The sequence below is a fragment of the Capsella rubella genome, unplaced genomic scaffold, assembly GCF_000375325.1.
Source record: "Capsella rubella cultivar Monte Gargano unplaced genomic scaffold, Caprub1_0 scaffold_5, whole genome shotgun sequence".
Lineage (NCBI taxonomy): Eukaryota > Viridiplantae > Streptophyta > Magnoliopsida > Brassicales > Brassicaceae > Capsella > Capsella rubella.
The window spans coordinates 10,573,300-10,592,633 of NW_006238919.1; the positions used below are offsets into that span (position 1 = coordinate 10,573,300).

Sequence of the window (19,334 nt, forward strand, 5' to 3'; positions counted from 1 at the left end):
TGTATACTTGTTAGATTAACTATTTACATTTTCTCACCTAATTCTTGATCATTCGTATCCTATTTTGGGACTTTAGTTGTGAGCATATGTAAGCTGTTTTTTTTTTTCTTCTTTTTTTTTTCTTTTTTTGGGAAAGAAGATTACACAAAATTTTAAACTTCGTTTTTCTGTTTTTCTTGATTAGTTAGTTGGTAACAGTGGAACCTTCTTTACCAAACTCAAAACTATATTTTGTTTCCCCTAATTTGTACACAGTACGACTGTAGAAAAGTTGATCAAAACTTATTTTTTTTCTTTGTAAAGGGTGGTGTGGTCTAGAGAAATATAATTACCCTTCTTTAAAATAAAATAAAAAAACATTATTAACCTTTAACCTTAAACCTTAAAAGAAGAAAAAAAATCTCAATATATTTTCTTTTCAATTATTAAAGTAATTTTTTTGTTTTCTTCCTCGTTAGACCCAATTATTTTTCTTTTGATAATTAAGTTTTGGTTTCTATCAATTATTACGGTGCTATTGTTCTTTCTCGCATGTAATAATCGGACCCACTATGCTATTTTTTTCTCATGTTAATTGATGTAAACTTTTGTATTCATATTTAATGGAACAAAAAACACGTTCACGAACATAATTTCTCGATAAATACAACGACATGCATGATAAATAACATGGCATGGAGTAATTCGGAAAATGAAATGAGTTGTGGATTGACTCTGAGTCATGAAAGAGAGACTTCAGCCCGTTACTAAAGTTCGACGTTAGAATCGGTCAATGATCAAGAACATAATTGAGGAAAATATCAAACTGGTAACAACTCATTTTCATTTTGGAATTGCAAACTCATAATTCATTCGTGTGTCACATTTCAGATACTGTTTAACAGTCAAAACATAAAAGTGATGGCACTGGTCCATCCGATTAAAGAAGAAACAAATCAAAAGTTTAATTAGGCAACTTCCTTTTTTTTTTTTTTTTTAGGCAACTTCCTTTTATTTAGTACTTGGTCAAATAACCTCCAGACGTATTGGTAGCAATAGCATGAAAGCATATTCATGACGTACACAGGCTTGGCTTCTTGAATTGTATTTCCAATCCTAAAATTGGACTTACTTTTTTGGTTGACCTTGTAGGTTTAGGTTACTAACTTCTGCCTACCATAGCCTTCCTTGCCGCCATAAGCAATGCGTCAAAAGGTTATACACTTACTATCGAATGCAAAGCTTATAAGAAAGTTGGCTATTTTGAATTCTAGAACTGTTTAACTTTTGATTTTTCAAATACGTTATGTTTACCCCGACCACGAAAGATGGCCAAAATCGCTCACACGCACACTACGCTACTAGATTACCACATTGGTAGCATGTGGTATCTTTGATTTACTAATTTTAAATTATTGATGTATAGATCAATTTTGAATTATTGATGAATGAAGCTAAAATTGTAGAGTTTGAGTTGTAATGTGTTATTCTTGATTTACAATATTGAGTTATGCCCTTTATAAATCTTTTAACTCAAAAATTAACATCATGAAAACAATTTAGAGGTAAATATTTCAGTCTTACAACGATTCTTTTGTTAGCAAATATGATACCCAAAAACATATCTAAATATCACAAAATTGAAGTCATAAATTTTAGTTTGGGAAATTTACATTAATATATATGACGATCACACCCTCTTATTCTTGCTTCCAAGCAACAACGAGAAATAAAACAAGATCCTAAAAAAGAATCCCCAAGCTAACGTTACCCACAAGCAACCCCATTTATCTAGCTGCTCAATTCCATGCTGCTTAAGCAAATCAGACCCTGTCCTCAAACACGTTGATTCCGTTAACTCCATCCCCAAGTAACTGCTCAGTGTATCTAAGAGCTTATCCTTTGTCGTTTCAGACACTCCTTCCATTAGTGTATTATCGAAAACTTGGTTTCCTCTCACAAAACAACGGGAGGGATCATCAAACTCGTTGTGCAGAACAGCTTCGTAAGGATACTTTAGCAGAGATATGTAATGAATCCATATCCAATAAAGATGGATTCGATCGCGGTTGATGTAGAACCCGCTGAAGAGGAGGCAGTATGAGAGATAGCCAAAGGTGACCATGTAACTCATCATCACGTTTGGAATCACACCGGAGACAAATGTAACAAAAGAGCATCCCGACCAGAACGAAGCGAAGATGATCAGAAGGTAGTAGATGAAACCTGCGAGACCACCGTTTAGACCAACGAACCAGAACGTGGTAGCTGCAAAGCCTATGGAAAGCGCGAAGAGATGAGGCAGAGTTACAAGAGAGTGAGATATAACGTAGGAGGATCTTCGGTAAGCGTTATGCGCGGTTTCTCTCATGAAAATGTATCTTTCTTGGATAAAAGCAGGCAATCCATCCGCGCAACTGTAGAACATTGTGGCCATTGCGAATGAGAAGAAGCTTAGCCGCTCTTGGACGCCTCTAGGAGAGTCATCCACTTTCCAGTAAACCGTGGCCAAGAGAAAACCGGTCATCATGACTATGAAAACTCGTGTTCCGATAAGCTCGGGCGTTCTGGTCCAGTTTATCATGTAGCGTCTAGCTAAGATTATGGTCTCGACCCACCATGGGTTTACGTATGAAGGAATGGAGCTGTATGAAGTAGAAGTAGAGACAAGTTTGCCTCGTGAAATGCTTTTGTTGATGGCTTCTCTCAAGGATGATGAGTTATGGTGTGGTTCTTGGCTTACTCTAAAAATTTTCTGTTGCCAATTTTGGTTGAATTGGACTAACCCTCTTGTTCCTTCAGAGGATCCTTCAAGTTCTTTGATTAGGTCAAGTGTGAATTCCGCATTGTTCTCTTTATCCGGTATGGGATAACCAAACTCTGAGAAGAACAAAGGGAGAGCCGCCGGAGAATCACTAAAGACACTCTGGCCAGAAGATAAGACGATGATACGATCAAGAAAATCCATAATCCGACCACTAGGCTGGTGGATTGACATAATTACGATGCTTCCACTACGTGCAATCCTTTTCAAGACTTGCACCACCATGAACGCACTGGTTGAGTCTAGTCCTGAGGTTGGTTCGTCAAGGAACAGGACGATAGGATCGTGAATGATGTCTGTCCCAATAGATACACGTCTCCTCTCTCCGCCAGAGACGCCACGATGGCCTTCGTCTCCGATCAAAGTGTTTTTAACAGTTCTGAGCCCTAACTGATCGATTAGGGTTTCAACTCTGTCTCTCTTCTTTGATTTACTTAGGCTTCGGGGAAGTCTAAATTCAGCTGCGAACATTAGGGTTTCTTCTACGGTGAGCATAGGAAAGAGGAGATCTTCTTGCATTACATAAGCCGATATAACTCTCAAGACACGAGACTGCAAAGCTTCTCCGTTTAGTGTTACCGTGCCTCTCAAGCTACCTTCAGCGATCCGTCCTGCTAATGCATCGATGAGCGTTGATTTTCCAGCTCCGCTTGCACCAAGAACGGCTAGGATCTCTCCATCGTGAGCCTCTCCGGTGATACCATTGAGAAGTGTCTTTATCTGAGCAGGGCTATGCCCGAAACGAAGACCAAAACGCTGGTGAAGAGTGACGTTATAGGTGAGGTCATTGAAGGCGAGGACAAAGGGAACAGACGGTGTCTCAGATACATCAACGTCGATCACAACGTCTCTTCTCAGCATCTCTCCCGAAGATTAAGCTGTGTGTGTTCTTGTCTCTGCTCAACTAGAGCATGAGAAGAGTTAGAATAATCTTAATAGCTGTATTATATAACTATGGCTCCGACTGGTAATACAAATTATCAAAATTGAGTTGTAGTAAGTATTACGATTCGAAGTAATTTGCAGTAAAATTTTTGTGGTGTAAACGACAGTTTGATGTAGCGAGTTTGCTGTAAAAATATGAAGTAACATTTTATTAAAACAAGTGACTGGTAACATTTTTGATATATTAGATGAAGTATACATTACAAATATAAAATAAAAAGTTATTAAGAATAATAATAAAAAAAAGAATAAAAATAAATTAATAAAATGATACTATGTTTAAAAAATATAAAAAATTGTAACGTGTGCATTTTTGTGTTGGTTTCAACAATGAATAATAGTGGGAATAAACTTTTTTTTTTTTGGAACAGCTTTTGTTTAAATGAGTCTATTAAAAACCAGAAAATTAAAAAATAAAATTGGACCAAAGTGGTATATGTAGCTTCGCATAAAAATAGGAATAATAATAACAAATGTAAAAAAAAAAAGAAAAGAAAAAAAAGCAATCGTTTGAATAATAAAAAAAAGTGATAACTCAACTCTAACACATGAGAATTTCCATGATGTTGAAAAATGTTTTGAGTTAACAATTTTACAAAGGATATAACTCAAAATTGTAAATCAACAATAACATATTGTAACTCAAACTAAACTTCAAAAATTATAGTTTTATTCTTGATTGGTAACATTTTTGAATAATCTTTGAGTTAAGTCCATAACTCAACTTAACTCAATGGTAACTCATGTCTCCCATTTCCTGAGAAAATGTATATGATTACAAGTACTTAATTTCATTCTTTCCATATTTTATACCAGATTTTAGAAAGATAAATTATCATTCTAGTGAAAAAGAATTGCAATTTTGAAAGACCCGCATAGTGTGAATGCTCAAAAAAGTTGCATACTTTAACTCTATCTTCCATGAACTCTTTAATAATATGATTCATAATTGCTCACATATAAAACACAAAGAAAACCAAATAGATGGTGGTTTAGTGGTTTTTGACAGTTATCGTCAATGTCATTAATTCAACTCTATTTGGGATGAGTGATACGTTTTAACCGCACTATCAACAACTGGCTCTGAATATCGAGCTAGCATCGTGGCAGACTACGAAGTATGAACCTTTACTTCCAAGGTTTATATCACACATACACACGCAAAAAATAAAAGTACGTGACAAGAAGAAAAAAAAAAAAACAGAGAAATAAAAGTTTACCTAATGGTGTAGTACCTTAGAAGATCCTCCGCGGTGTGACAAACAGTCAAACATGAAAGGGAAGGACGCATTTGTCTACGGACAGGGGCAGTACTTACTAAGATCCTTAACTATTGTGCTTAGGAGATAATCAGTTGTGGTTTGGGTTCTTTTTTTCTTTTATGTTACGGTAACTCAGAGTGATAAAGTAAGGTTAAGAAGTTTATGAGGCTTCGTTGTTATAGATTCTATGTGAACATAGATGGTGTAAATATATACTCGTACAATCGACAAGAGGTTCCGTGACGTATATAGAAAGGATTACCCATTAAAAAATGTATTTTGCATTTTGTGTGTTGCGTAGACACACATACACACAGTTCCTGTTTTCTTATGGCTTGTTCTCTTCTGTCACATGCTTAATCGGCCATCGTTGAACTTGCATCTGATGTTGAACTTACATGCATCACGACGTACACATGCAAATCAATCTTGTGCTCCGATCCTCTTGCCTCTCTTTTTATTTTTTGCAACAGTGATAACTAGCTATACATTCTCAAACATCGCTATATTTTGATAATTTGTTTTTTTCTTTCTTTGCGTTAAAATAGACAATAATATCAAGTACTAACAGCTCAACTAGTAAAGATTTTTGCCAAAAGTTTAGAAATCACCGGTTCGAATAGCACTTGGAACGAGACTATATAACATATTATGGTTTCTAATATAAAGGGATGGCTTTGGTACATAAGGCCATAACCTCTTAGTTATTCCCAAAAATATAAAAATGGATGATAACTTATATGTGGGAATTCGCAATTTACTTTGATTTCAAATGTGTATTTCTCCAATCCCAAAAAGGAATTAATATTCCCCACCTAAAATAGAAATAATTTGTAATTTAGTAAAAACGCATTAATTAACTAGAATTTCAAATCTCTAAATTTATAAAATAATACGATCAGGACCATTAAACTTTACTATCACTCACGTGCGATGCGCCATATTAATTGCATGTCTGTACTGTGAGATTGTTGTGACCCCAACCTTGTGCCAATCACTCCAAAGATTCACGATTTCAAACGACGTGTAAGTATAGTAAACGACACCGGCGATTTTACGCGTTCTCTGTCAACTTGTGCAAGAATCTTTCCTCGCAAACACCTATACCCTCTAAAAGAATCAAGAGGCCGGGATTTTACAAGTGTGCTCTCAAAATACCTCTCTGTTAAAAGCTCCGATCCTTGGAGAGGAATGACTTTTAGTGTCCTCTATATTCTAACTTCTTGTTACATCAACCCTAATGCACTAGGCCGATTTTGTAAGTCCATCTTCAAGATTTCTTGGTAGGTTGATACTAACTAGCCCAACAGAACTACTAAGTCATATATATACTTCCAAAATCATTATTATGTCTTTATATCCCATAAACCTGCATGAGTTTAGACTTATATATGAGTACCGACACACACATAAGTGGTAAAATAATCATCTCAAATCTACTAAGCCATCTATGACCAGAAAACATGCTTGACAAGCGCCAGATACATATGTGTAAAACACACTACCTCTATACACTTCTTGTGTCATAGCCCTCTTTATCTGATAATACACACACTCAGCAAACAACCACTAACAATGAAACCTAATCATTCACCCAAAAAAAACCTCTAAGATAGTCTGCATAATTATGACCTCATTCATTCAAAGCATGATGTAACTATTGAATATGAATTCAAGAGGTTCGAATTTATTTGCGTTCTGATATGCTTTATTATATTATTTTTTATTTGCGTTTTTGGGCATTTAATATACATATTGTCTATTCACTATCCTTTTTGGGTAGTGATTTGTAGTTTAGTGAAATGCATTAATCAGATCATAATTCACTAGAATTTGAATTGTCCAATTCTTTTATGACAATGAAGTTGGAGAGTCGGGACCATTAAACTTAAATGTTTTACTTAAAACGTGGGATACGCCACGTTGATTGCCTCTCCACTCAATCCCACAATCGATTATGTGTTGATATTTTGCACCTCACATAATCAAACGTTGGTGATATATTCTCTACTCCCTACCAAACAGCTTTGAGGTTATCAATCTTTTAATATTAATAATGTCATATCTTATTATATTTTGAATTGTTCACTCTTGATTTTGTATTTCAACACCAACATCTCCAAAATTTGTAACTATATACATCAAATGTTGAATAAAATGTGATTATGTGACACACTAAATAATCAATGTCCACTGAGTTTTGAGAATGAATGCTTATCTTTCCTTTAAATTGTGTACACAAGTAATTATGGTACTATGGGTTTTATGAAAATGTCTACCTTTATTTTTACATATTGATACAAATTAAGATTAACTGAATATGCTACAACTTGATTACTAAAATACAACATCCAGAAGCTAATACAAAAGCTTCAGTTCACTTTGAAATGTATATTATATTATATGCCTTTGGTTGTATGTTTCTATGCTTTTGAGGACTACCTTCAGGTCCTCTTATTCTTGCTCCCAAACAGCAAGGATAAGTAAAACAAGATCCTAAAAAAGAGACCCCAAGCAAATGTAATCCACAAGCAGTCCCACTTGCTCAGTTGAGTTATGCCTTGCTGCATGAGTAAGTCAGTCCCTGTTCTCAAGCATGTGGACTCCGTTATCTTGGTTCCTAAAGAGCCACTCAGTGTATCCAGGAGCTTAACCTTCATCACATGGGGAACTTCAGCCAAAAGCGTACCATCGAAAACTTGGACTCCCTTAACGAAACACCGAGACGGATCATCGAACTCATTGATTAGGACAGCCTCGTAGGGATACTTGAGCAGCGAAATGTAATGAAACCATATCCAGTAGAGCGGTATCCGATCCCTGTTGATGAAGAATCCACCCAGCAGTAGACAGTAGGAAAGATAGGAAATAGTGACCATGTAACTCATCATGACATTGGGAACAATACCGGATATGAAAGTAACAAAGGAGGATCCAGACCAAAAGCCGGCGTAGATTATGAGGCAGTAGTAGAAGAAATTCTCTAACCCACCGCTCAAACCAACGGTCCAAAATGTGGTTGCAGCAAATGCAATGGATAGAGCGAGTAGCTGAGGCAGAGACACAAGGGCGTGAGATATGACATAAGAAGATGTTCTGTATGCGTTGTGCGTTGTCTCTCTCAAGAAGATGTATTGTTCTTGGATAAAAACAGGGATGTTGTCCGCACAACAGTAAAACATGGTGGACATGGCGAATGCAAAGAATCCCATTCTCTCCTGTGCACCTCTTGGAGTGTTGTCAAGCCTCCAATATACAGTAGCTAAAAGAAGACCAGTTACCATAACAGTACCCATCCGCATTCCTATGAGCTCAGGCGTGCGGATCCAGTTTCTCATGTAACGCTTTGCTAAGATAAACGCTTCGGTCAATGGCGAGTTTACGTATGAAGATACTCTTTCCATCGAAACAGGATTGGCTCCAGATGAGCCTGACACTAGTTTGCCTCTAGAAACACTTGCAGTTATTGATTCTTCTAGAGATAAGCCACTTTGTGGTGTGACTCGAGCAGATTGGTTCTGTTGCCACTTTTCGTTGAACTCTACTAGTCCTCTGTTCCCTTCGGAGGATCCTTCGAGCTCTCGAATGACGTCAAGTGCGAACTCTGTGATGTTCTCTTTCTCCGGGATCGGACGACCGAACTCGGAGAAGTAAGAAGGAAGACTAGTCGGAGAACCGTTGAAAACACTCTTGCCACGAGATAAGATGATAAGCCGATCAAGCAAATCAACTATACGAGCACTAGGCTGATGAATCGACATAATCACGATACTGCCACTCTGAGCAATTCTTTTTAAAACCTGCACCACCATAAACGCGTTGGTTGAATCTAACCCCGACGTTGGTTCGTCGAGGAAGAGGAGGATCGGATCGTGGATAATATCGATTCCGATAGAAACGCGCCGTCGCTCTCCGCCAGAGACTCCACGGTGTCCTTCGTCTCCTATTACCGTGTTCGCCGCGTTTCTTAGCCCTAGTTGATCAATTAGGACTTCAACCCGCTCCATCTTCTTCGACTTGGACAAACTTCTCGGGAGACGAAACTCAGAAGCGAACATTAGGGTTTCTTTAACGGTGAGCATCGGAAAGAGAAGATCGTCTTGCATCACATACGCCGATATGACCTTTAGCAATCGAGATTGCAAAACTTTTTCTCCGTTTAGAGTTACCGTGCCTTTCAAGCTATCCTCCGCCACTCGTCCGGCTAATGCGTCGATCAAAGTGGATTTTCCGGCTCCGCTTCCACCAAGAACGGCGAGGATTTGTCCGTCACAAGCCTCGCCGGAAACATCATCGAGTAGAGTCTTCGTTGAAGCGGTCTTTCCCCGGGAGAAACCAAATCGCCGGCGAAGTACGACATTGTAACTGAGCTTGTTGAAGGCTAGGAGAAACGGCACAGGTTGTGTTTCAGCCGTTGGAGCGAGATCCAATATACGATGACTCGGAGCATCTTCGCCTGGATATTTTTTCCGGCCACTGTCGGTAAAATCTTTCAGAAGTTCGCCAAGTGTCGGTGACTCGTTGCCGCTGGCGAGAGAGATATCGAAAGTTTCCGCCGAAACACGTGGCATCTTTAACGATTAAGTTAACGGCGTACTCTTTTTTCGTTGTGCACTCGATTTTGTTGACGGCAGTTTAACGGTGTATTCTTGTAGATGAAGCTAATTAACATGTGGAAACCCTGAGAAAACTATAAAAAGAACAAAAGAAATATAAAATATAACATGCTTGGATTCAGTATTCTTGAGTTACGAATGAGTTATATACATGAAAAAACTCACGAGAACCAAACATATGTGTAGGATAAATTTTATAATGGTGAGACAAGATTTTGATGATTTCTTAGTCTATTTAAACTTTAAAGTATAAAGATCATGAATTATATAAAATGACTGTTATTACTAAACTTATTAAAATATTGAACTTACTTGTTAAAATTTCAGCTATCTTCTTCTTTCAGGGAGAGCCAACCAAAAATATCTCTAGTTCAGATTTTTGTTTTTGTTGTTGTTGTTGTTGCTGTTGTGTATAACTGATGAGCAGTGAACACTTCTCTCTCATCGTATTTATAAAGATTAAAGAGAATAAAACATAAACTCATTTATTGTTATATGTAGTTTGGACTTTGAAATTTCAAAAAAAAAAATATATATATATATACAGAATAAAGGAGAAACACGTCTCCTAATGATTGAGATGATAAAATATTATTACTAATGGATAAAAAGAGTACATATATAGTAATAAAAATAGAAAGAAAGACGAATGAATAAAATATATATTTAAAAAAATATATATATATATAGAAAGAAAGACGAATCAAGAGAAAATAGAGTTAGCTGATTTTGTTTCAAAGAAAGAAGTTTCTACATATAGCACGCAGCAACGATATGGCATGAAAGAAGAAAGATTGGTAACTATTGATAAGTCTATTAGGTAAAGAGTAGAATGATGTAGTAATAGAGATTAATAAAAAATAGGAAACGAACTCCGTTAATGTGAAAGATTGAAGCTAGAGCTACAAGGGTTTTAGTATATTAGTATCAGTAAGTCATATATATTGTTTTTAGTTTGTGCAATCATATGACAATCGTGAACTCCATATTAGCTATTTTTTCTTATTTTCTAGACCATAAAAGAATAGTGTTATAAAGTATACGTTTTTAATATAATTTTTTGAACACGAACGTATCGTGGCTCCCTAATATTCATAACGATCAATCGTGCGTCTAGCTAATATTGTAAACAGTACTGGTGTGGTAGGTAGATAATCACGTTAGTTGCGGTATTATCAATATCATTGCTTCGGGATTTAGGCGATATGGATGATTTGATGGCCAGTTTTGGAGTTCGATAGATGTGTAAATGTTATTCATGGAGTTCACATGGGGGGAGACACATTTAAGAAGATGCAGTTAGGCGAGAAGCAAACTGACACTGACTTTATCTTAATATCGTCCTTCGCAAGAGTTTAAGCCCTTGTCTCTCTTTTGATATGGGAAACGAAGAGATTCAAGAAGATGAAAGAATTAACACTAAATAAATCAACAAGAGTATATTATATCCTAAGGAAAAGCGAATATAATTCGCTTTTCAATTAATAGTACTACCAATCCTTGCAAAAGCATTATATGATCAAGTACTAACTAGTTAATACAAAATGTTTTGGATGTTAAGAAAATGAATCAATAAAGAGAATTTAGTTAAGAAAATGAATCAATAAAGTATGTAAGTTAGGTTTACCTCTGTCAATCTTATAAAAAGAAAAACGTATGAAAAGCAAAAATAATAATTGTATGGAGGATGATGGGGCCATGAAGTTATACTGTGTTCAGGTAATTAGGTTCGTATATAAACTAGTTGAAAGGAAAAATAGTAAATGCAGAGCTATATATGATTGGTGAGGGAGGGCCGCGTCATGAATTTAGAAAGCTAACGTTTTGTGGCTCGCAGGACTCCACAGTTGAAAAATTGAAAACCACACGTTGACTGACATATATGTACGTTGGTACTTAGGATATGGACTAATTGGTGCACCATCGTTAAAATATATTTGTAAAAACTATATAGAAAAAAAGGTAAGTACTTACGAATCTTACAATTGATCATAGTATGCTACTAGAAGAAAATATTTTCGTTTTTCTTTCTTTCTAATAGTAAAATTTTTGTATTTTTGGGTAAACAGTACGTATATAAGTATGAAATGTATAGGAAATAATCAACACCGGTCGACATGTATTCTATCTTTTAAAGAATATCAAAATCGTGAAGCACGTGTTTCCTAGTATATAATTTTAGTGATAACGCTTGGTTGGACGAGAATGCATTTTGGTTTTGGCATTTAAAATTCTGAGCTACCAGTCCATGTTAAGTTATCAACCAAATCTTGCTTAAACCGACGCTTCTCTGTTCGATAAACTCGTGACTAATTCTTTTTTCAAATGTTGTTTTGGAAATATGGTCTTAAAATCATTTCATTTCTGAACTAACTAACTAAATTTCCTTTTAAACTACAAAATCATCTTTTAACATCTTTTACGCATATTAGCTCACGAATCTACCAATATGCAATCAACTCCATGTTCTACTACTTCTTCTATAAAATAAAATAAAAAAAGAGCCTAAGATGAGATAGTTTCCCAATTGAACGATACAATCAACTCCATGTTCTACCTCTACGGATATTACTATGGTGGGATAAAAAGTGCATGTCGGCCCATTACAACCATAAAAAGATCCGCAGTGTTTTCCGTTACATATTTTCCAGGTGATCACCGGACAGGCATGCGGATCTAAAGCTTAAAGTGATAATCTTCATCAAATCATGGCTGAATTCAAAACATGACATAAAGGGCTGAACCTGTTTGACCAATCACAACGACCAAATTATCATTTAAACTGTTAGTTTTGCTTCTTTGATTTGAGCTTGAAACGTTGATGTTTCACTCTTCTGCTTTAATAGAATCAAACACCTCAATAATAATATAAATGCCAAACGCAAAAGCTAGAACCAGATTCTCTCCAAGTTATTGGACCATAGTTTCTATGCGTCTAGCATCATCTTTTAATATTAATGAGTCATGAACACTCAATAAACTTTCAGATTTGATTCTCTACTGACCAAAACGTTCCAAATCTTTTCCTTATAATTTCTTGATCACTTGGTTAATTTCTCTCTTAGTGTAGTCTATAAAAATAGACCAGCCTAGTGATAATATCAAAATAATCAGCATTTTGATCCTAGTTCATGAAATTCTTTGATTATTATCAAAAAGAGTTGAAAACTGTGGAGAAAAGATCCCACATCGGAAGATGTGAGGGGACTTAAGTAATATATAAAGGGTTAGGGCCAATCCACAAATTGCCAATTGGTTTTGAGTTGGAAGCCCATAACAAACCCTAATTTAACAAAAACATTCAAGAGAAACTAAAGAACATTAGGTAATTAAGACATAGAAACATTTGAAAAACACAAATACTCAAAGAGAAATCTATCATTCTCAGTTCCCTTTGGCCGATTTATCTTCAAGGGAAAGATCACTAGTTTCGCCCTCGACCTTGTTCTCCTCCATCAGCTGAGCTAGTCTCTCGGCAACACTAGATCGAGTCCCGGGAGAGACGCCGTTCTTACCGATGATCGACTCAAGAACGGCCTCCGCTAGCAATTTGTTCTCGATCACAGCTTTCCCGGTTTCAGGAATGCTATCATCTTTGGAAAAGGCAACCTGCAAAGACATTCACAACAAATCCATGTCAACAAAGTATACCAAAGCGACACGTTATAACTACCATTGTTTCAAGCGCCAACTTCTACATTAGCGTTTACATTTAAAAGACTAAAACATTCCCTAAGGTAAATGCAAAAACAGAGTCTCCCATTCCAATATGGCATTTCCACTTGCAATTATATATGTAAAAAGCCAAAGCAAATTATACACCAAGTCAATGTTAATATAACTAGAAGTTACCGTAAGTGAGCCGTTTGGGGAGAGTGCGAAGAGTATGGATGCGCCAGGAGGGAAGGTTTCATCTTTGAAAACCTCCAAGAACTTCTCCACAGCTTTGGCTTCACAGTCGGTATAAACCCCTAGGGATTTCCATATGGCCACACAATTCTCCGTTACTTTCTCGGAGTATTGCTGTCCAGTTAACGGCAGTTTCATAGTCACCTTAATAAACTTCTCAAACGCACCTTAAAGAGCAAATTGAAGAAGACTGAAAATAAGAAAAGAACAACTAGCTTGACGTGTACGTTAAGTAACTGGTGTCAGAAGGAAGTACCAGTGACGATTTCACGGAAGAACGGGATACTGTCGGTTAACTCCTCTGCGGTTTTGCCCTTCCACTTGAGGGAGAGTGATGGGACGGCTTTAGCGTCTAGGTACACTCCAATGAGTGTGAAAATTACAAATTTTCCTTGGATCTCCAAGCCTCGGACACCTGCGTTAGGGTTAGCAAACGGATCACATAGTCAGCAAAAATAAGAAGAAGAAAAGAACAGAGGAAACTACGACAACCGAACCTGCGCCACCGAGGAAGAGTGGATTGGAGGAGGCCGGTGACTTGACGGACGGTGCAAAAGTGACGGAATCTACATGAAGCTTCGCGACGGTAGGGAGCGGAGGCGGAGAGACGACGTCGACGGAGGAGGAAGACATTGTTGAGTGAGTCGGTTCGATTGATAAATAATGAAAACAAAGCTTCTTTTGTCCTGTTTTGTTTTGGAGGCAAGTTATAATAATACTATGGGAGAATAGAGAAAGTGGTAGGTAGCAAGAGAGTTGCGATTACGAGCGTTGGATGGGTAAGCACGTGGACTTACCTCAAGCTAAGTGACAACTGGTGGTTAAAAACTCGGATCCCTTACCTAACAAAGACTTTTTGTTTACGGTCTTACGCTCCTTTTAAGTTTCGTTGCAGCTTAGGTTTTTTGGTTTGGTTTTATACAACACTAATTAATATTACGACTTTTCTATATATTTTTTACTTCTTTTTTTTTTTTTTTTTCAATTTTTTTACTTCTAAGAGATGAAAGATAATACTGAATCTTCTTCACAAAGGCTTATGATCTTCTCACAGAGTTTCGGTAAATAAATGATCTTATATATACGATTTATGTTGTTAAAGATAAATGGAACATGATAACATTTATCCTAGTTTATATTTATGTATAGTTATTTCTAAATGATTTTTTTTTTTTTAAACTCCTCACGTACATATATTACGTTGGAAAAACAAGAAAGGAACAGAATATCTGAACTGAGTTTTCTCTTACGTTGAAAATTTAATGCATTTGTTCATAGCATGTCAAAAAGGTTTAAACGTTACGTTAGGTTTAGTTTTGGTTCTATATACTGTATAATCGCATTTATGTTTTCAAAAATCTAATTATATGGGTTATTTACTTAGTCAAAAGACAATAATTATTACATGAAAATAGATTTGGAATTTATGATATACAGTATGTACACAAATATAACGAAAACTAATTCGTAGAAGATTCATGTCAGACTGACATTGAATTTAATCTGTTTGATAGCATAAATGTTCAGTTTGCAAAGTTTTGTGGCTCCAGTTTAAACTGCGTATTTGAATGCTTTAAATGTATTATCGATTTATATGCAGATGTAGTTCGTTTTTATAAATGTGTGCTGCAACATTTGAACTTCTGTAATTTAATAGTTATTAATTAATGTAAATATCAACTAATTACTTTTTCATATCCTTATTCTCCACATATATATCCTGATTTGTCAATTGTTCTTCTGTTTCTTTTTGTTTTTTTAAAAAAAAAAATAAAAAAAAATATCATAACTCAATCATGTGAAACTAATTTCAGTTTGTGGTAGGGTCGGGTGGCCTGCTTACGCGATTTCAAGGGGTTTGAATTTAGTTTTGTCGTGCTACTGGCTACTGCTATGCATGTTTGAATTAAACCCGAGTAATTGAATAGTAGATAATACAATGTCTGTCACACCGACATAGTGTATATAAAAAATCTAGTGAGTAAATGAATTCACTAGATTTTTTCTCCTCTATTTTTCAATAAATATGAAGTTTCGAAGTAGGGTGGAGTCTTGACAATTATATTTTACTATCCATCGTGCAGTGCGCCATATTATTGCATATCAACGAACGTCTGAATTTTGCTGACCCGAACAAACTCAATCTTTAGGCCTTAAAAATTGCTAAAGATTAATACATCAGTTGTTCATAGCATACTTCACCAAATATTTCGGAAATTTTCCAATCCGTGACCGTGAGACTTATGAAGTCATCATTTTTTTCACCCTCATTTCCTACTTTTTTTTATTCTTCTTCTTTTTTCTTTGAAATTGTCTATATGATCAGTCGAAATATTAATTTAGACACTTTAATAAGTGCAGAAATGCTCGAAATCAAATTTGTGTATTCAAGTAGCCAGATGCTAATGTGCATATTAAGAAAAATTCTTGTTTATTTTTTCACGGTATTCTTTAACAAAAAGAAAAGGAAGAACACAAAGATGAAACGAATATAAATGTAACAACTTAATCACAAAATTACATCATCGAGGGGATCATTTTTCAAGATTTACTTAAATATGTAGCTAATGCAGATACATGTGTTTGTGGGGACTAGTAATCTTCATGTCCTCTTATTCCTGCTCCCCAACAATAAGGCGAAGTAAAACAAGATCCTAAAAAAAAGACCTGACGCAAATGTGATCCATAAGCATTCCCACTTGCTCAACTCAGTAATACCTTGCTGCTCAAGAAAGTCGGATCCAGTCCTCAAGCAGGTGGACTCTGTAATTCTCGTTTGCAGAGACTTACCGAGAGTTTCGAGGAGCTTAACCTTCCCGGATTCAGATACTCCTCCGAGAAGAGTGCTGTCGAATACTTGGACTCCCTTGACAAAACAACGGGATGGGTCATCAAACTCGTTGATTAAGACAGCCTCATAGGGATATTTGAGCAGTGAAATGTAATGAAACCATGTCCAGTAGATAGGTATCCGATCTCGGTTGACGTAGAATCCACTCAACAGTAAACAGTAGGCGAGATAGGAAATAGCGACCATGTAGCTTAACATGATATTGGGGACAACACCGGATATGAAGGTCACGACGGAGGAACCAGACCAGAAGGAGGCGTAGATTATGAGGCAATAGAAGAAGAAACCTTCTAGTCCGCCGCTCAATCCAACAGTCCAGAATGTGATCGCGGAAAATACTAAGGACGGAGCAAGGAGCTGAGGAAGAGACACGAGGGAGTGAGATATAACGTACGAAGATGTTCTGTACGCGTTGTGTGTTGTCTCCCTCAAGAAAATGTATCGTTCCTGGATAAAAACGGGAACATTGTCTAAACAACAGTAGAACATTGTCGGAACAACGAAAGCGAACAAGGTCAATCTCTCTTGTGCTCCTCTTGGACTGTGGTCCAGCTTCCAGTACACAGTGGCTAAGAGAAAACCAGTCACCATTACGGTAGCGATCCGTGTTCCTACAAGCTCCGGCATCCGCATCCAGTTTTTCATGTACCGTTTGGCTAAGATGAATGTTTCGAACAATGACGGGTTTGCGTATGAAGATACTGTCTCCATGGAAGTAAGATTGGCTCTAGATGAGCCTGAAACTAGTTTACCTCTAGAAACACTTACATTGATGGCTTCTTTTAAGGTTAACGTGTGGTCTAGCTCCAACATGTTGGTTTGTGGAGCACATTGGCTGAGACTGAGCTTGTTTCGTTGCCACTTTTCATTGAATTCAACTAAACTTCTGGTTCCTTCGGTGGATCCTTCGAGCTCTCGAACTAAATCAAGAGTGAACTCTGTGATGTTCTCTTTCTCCGGGATCGGACGACCGAAATCGGAGAAGAATCCAGGAAGACTAGCCGGAGATCCGTTGAAAACACTTTTGCCGCGAGATAAGATGATAAGCCTATCAAGCAACTCCACGATGCGAGCACTAGGTTGATGGATCGACATAATTACAATACTGCCACTCTGAGCGATACGTTTCAAAACTTGCACCACCATAAAGGCGTTTGTAGAATCCAGACCCGACGTTGGCTCGTCGAGGAACAACACGATGGGATCGTGAATAATATCGATTCCTATTGAAACGCGCCGTCGCTCTCCGCCTGATACTCCACGGTGACCTTCGTCTCCGATTACCGTGTTGGCCGCGTTTCTAAGCCCTAATTGGTCAATTAGGGTTTCAACACGCTCCATCTTCTTTAACTTGGATAAAGATCTCGGGAGACGGAACTCGGAAGCGAACATCAAGGTTTCTTTAACGGTGAGCATCGGAAAGAGAAGATCGTCTTGCATCACATACGCCGATATGACCTTTAGCAACCGAGATTGCAAGACTTTTTCTCCGTTTAGAGTTACGGAGCCTCTTAAGCTTCCCTCAGCAACTCGCCCCGCTAATGCATCGATCAAAGTAGACTTCCCTGCTCCACTTGCACCAAGAACGGCGAGGATATCTCCGTCGCAAGCCTCGCCGGAAACATCATCAAGTAGAGTCTTTACTCCGCTTCTTCCCGAGAACCCAAAACGACGTCGAAGTGTGACATCGTATTCAAGATTGTTAAACGCTAGGACGAACGGGACAGGTTTTAGGTGTAAGGCTTCGACATCTATCACGTGATGAGCTGGATCATCGCTTTTTACGCCGTCGCCAGTATCTCCTTTTCGGAAACTGTCACAATCTTTCAGCAACTCGTCGAGCGTAGGTGATCCGATGGGAGTGATATACTGAGTTTCCGACAAAACACCTGGCATCGCAATCTTTCTACCGCTAAGTGACAGATTCATCGTACGACGTCGGTTAGGTTTTGGTTTTGTTTAAGAGATCATCAAACTGATGGTGAAGACTGAAGTATGGTGGAGGAAGAAAGTTCTTTAGTAATTATGATACCGTATTGATACGTTTGAGTATTTATAAGAAATAATCTAACTGCTGTGTGTTACAACTTTTTTTAACCAAAAAAAAAGAAAGAATGAAATTTAACGTCGTTTGTGGTTCGTAGGAGTCGACAATTTATTCAGAAATTTGGTTTTCGACATCCCTACTATAGTAAAACAGAAGTACAAAAAGACTTCCGGGTCGGGTCAAAAACTGAAACAAAACCCGACTTCATCACTGGATCTTTTCATTAATTTCTGCGTTTATAGTTATTTGGGCATTTATTTCAAATCATTCACGAGTACTTACATTGTTATCTAATAGGTTTTTTAATGGGTAACTAGTGATGGACCCGCACGTACGTGCGGGGTTATTTTTGCAAAACTACGATTTTTTTATGTAGATACGATTTTGGTAAAAGTTTGTTATATAAGTTTATTTGAAAAATTATACATAGGCATACAATTGTAAAATATAGATATTGTTTACTTAATATAGTTTTAAAATAATTTAAATGAAAATGTTAAATGATATTACGTGTTTATTTTTTAAACTAATCAAAACATTTCTAATTGTTTGCTTAGAGATGTTAAATCGGATTTGGATTTGGCTTTAGTTTGAATTATTTTACGTATAGTTAGGAATGAAAAACCTGTCCTGTCCCGACCCGTCCCTTCCTGTCTCGTCCCAACCCGTCCCGTCTCGTCCCGTCCGGACCCGTCCTGTCTGTATCGTCCTCTATCCATCATATATTTCTGTCCCACAATCGTTTCCTTTTAAAAACATAATTATTTGCTAATGTTTATTATAAGAAACTTGGCAAGAGATCTAGACGGAATACTCGTATTCCTCGTTTAAATATTTATTTTTTCACATTAATAAAACTCTACTTATAAATCTAAGTCACATGCTCCCACCATTTTCATTC

General features: G+C 36.9%; 4 protein-coding genes and 1 long non-coding RNA gene across 6 annotated transcripts; 1 reads left to right on the forward strand and 4 right to left on the reverse strand.

The window, feature by feature from the left end:
• Positions 1-1,619: 1,619 nt before the first annotated feature.
• LOC17884867 (ABC transporter G family member 17) lies at positions 1,620-5,106 on the reverse strand. 2 transcript variants are annotated; one of them, XM_023782832.1, is made up of 2 exons: positions 4,984-5,106; positions 1,620-3,707 (listed from the first exon to the last, which is right to left on the reverse strand). In XM_023782832.1, the coding sequence occupies exon 2, from the start codon at positions 3,662-3,664 to the stop codon at positions 1,670-1,672; it is 1,995 nt and encodes a 664-aa protein (XP_023638600.1). In that variant the 5' UTR covers positions 3,665-3,707; positions 4,984-5,106; the 3' UTR covers positions 1,620-1,669. The 2 variants fall into 2 exon arrangements, with proteins under 2 accessions (XP_023638600.1, XP_006292545.1); XM_006292483.2 differs by having other exon boundaries at positions 4,969-5,106.
• Positions 5,107-7,272: 2,166 nt separating this feature from the next.
• LOC17886273 (ABC transporter G family member 18) lies at positions 7,273-10,030 on the reverse strand. The gene is made up of 2 exons (XM_006290606.2): positions 9,939-10,030; positions 7,273-9,700 (listed from the first exon to the last, which is right to left on the reverse strand). Exon 2 carries the CDS (start codon positions 9,579-9,581, stop codon positions 7,455-7,457), a length of 2,127 nt encoding a protein of 708 aa, XP_006290668.1. The 5' UTR covers positions 9,582-9,700; positions 9,939-10,030; the 3' UTR covers positions 7,273-7,454.
• A 2,833-nt stretch (positions 10,031-12,863) lies between these two features.
• On the reverse strand, positions 12,864-14,202 carry LOC17885140 (chalcone--flavonone isomerase 1). Its single transcript, XM_006293081.2, has 4 exons — positions 14,033-14,202; positions 13,792-13,950; positions 13,479-13,702; positions 12,864-13,235 (listed from the first exon to the last, which is right to left on the reverse strand). Exons 1-4 carry the CDS (start codon positions 14,166-14,168, stop codon positions 13,011-13,013), a joined length of 744 nt encoding a protein of 247 aa, XP_006293143.1. The 5' UTR covers positions 14,169-14,202; the 3' UTR covers positions 12,864-13,010.
• A 293-nt stretch (positions 14,203-14,495) lies between these two features.
• On the forward strand, positions 14,496-15,604 carry LOC111830706. The gene is made up of 2 exons (XR_002834041.1): positions 14,496-14,596; positions 15,360-15,604. It is a non-coding gene; the product is annotated as an uncharacterized LOC111830706 (long non-coding RNA).
• A 461-nt stretch (positions 15,605-16,065) lies between these two features.
• On the reverse strand, positions 16,066-18,327 carry LOC17886159 (ABC transporter G family member 19). Its single transcript, XM_006292111.2, has one exon. It carries the CDS (start codon positions 18,313-18,315, stop codon positions 16,138-16,140), a length of 2,178 nt encoding a protein of 725 aa, XP_006292173.1. The 5' UTR covers positions 18,316-18,327; the 3' UTR covers positions 16,066-16,137.
• Positions 18,328-19,334: the final 1,007 nt, after the last annotated feature.

Coding starts and splice junctions, on each gene's coding strand:
- LOC17886273 (XM_006290606.2), bottom strand. CDS start 9,581: ATGCCACGTGTTTCGGCGGAAACTTTCGATATCTCTCTCGCCAGCGGC.
- LOC17884867 (XM_023782832.1), bottom strand. CDS start 3,664: ATGCTGAGAAGAGACGTTGTGATCGACGTTGATGTATCTGAGACACCG.
- LOC17885140 (XM_006293081.2), bottom strand. CDS start 14,168: ATGTCTTCCTCCTCCGTCGACGTCGTCTCTCCGCCTCCGCTCCCTACC. Junction 13,703..13,791: donor CTTCCGTGAAATCGTCACTG/GTACTTCCTTCT, acceptor TTGCTCTTTAAG/GTGCGTTTGAGAAGTTTATT. Junction 13,236..13,478: donor CCCCAAACGGCTCACTTACG/GTAACTTCTAGT, acceptor ATGTCTTTGCAG/GTTGCCTTTTCCAAAGATGA.
- LOC17886159 (XM_006292111.2), bottom strand. CDS start 18,315: ATGAATCTGTCACTTAGCGGTAGAAAGATTGCGATGCCAGGTGTTTTG.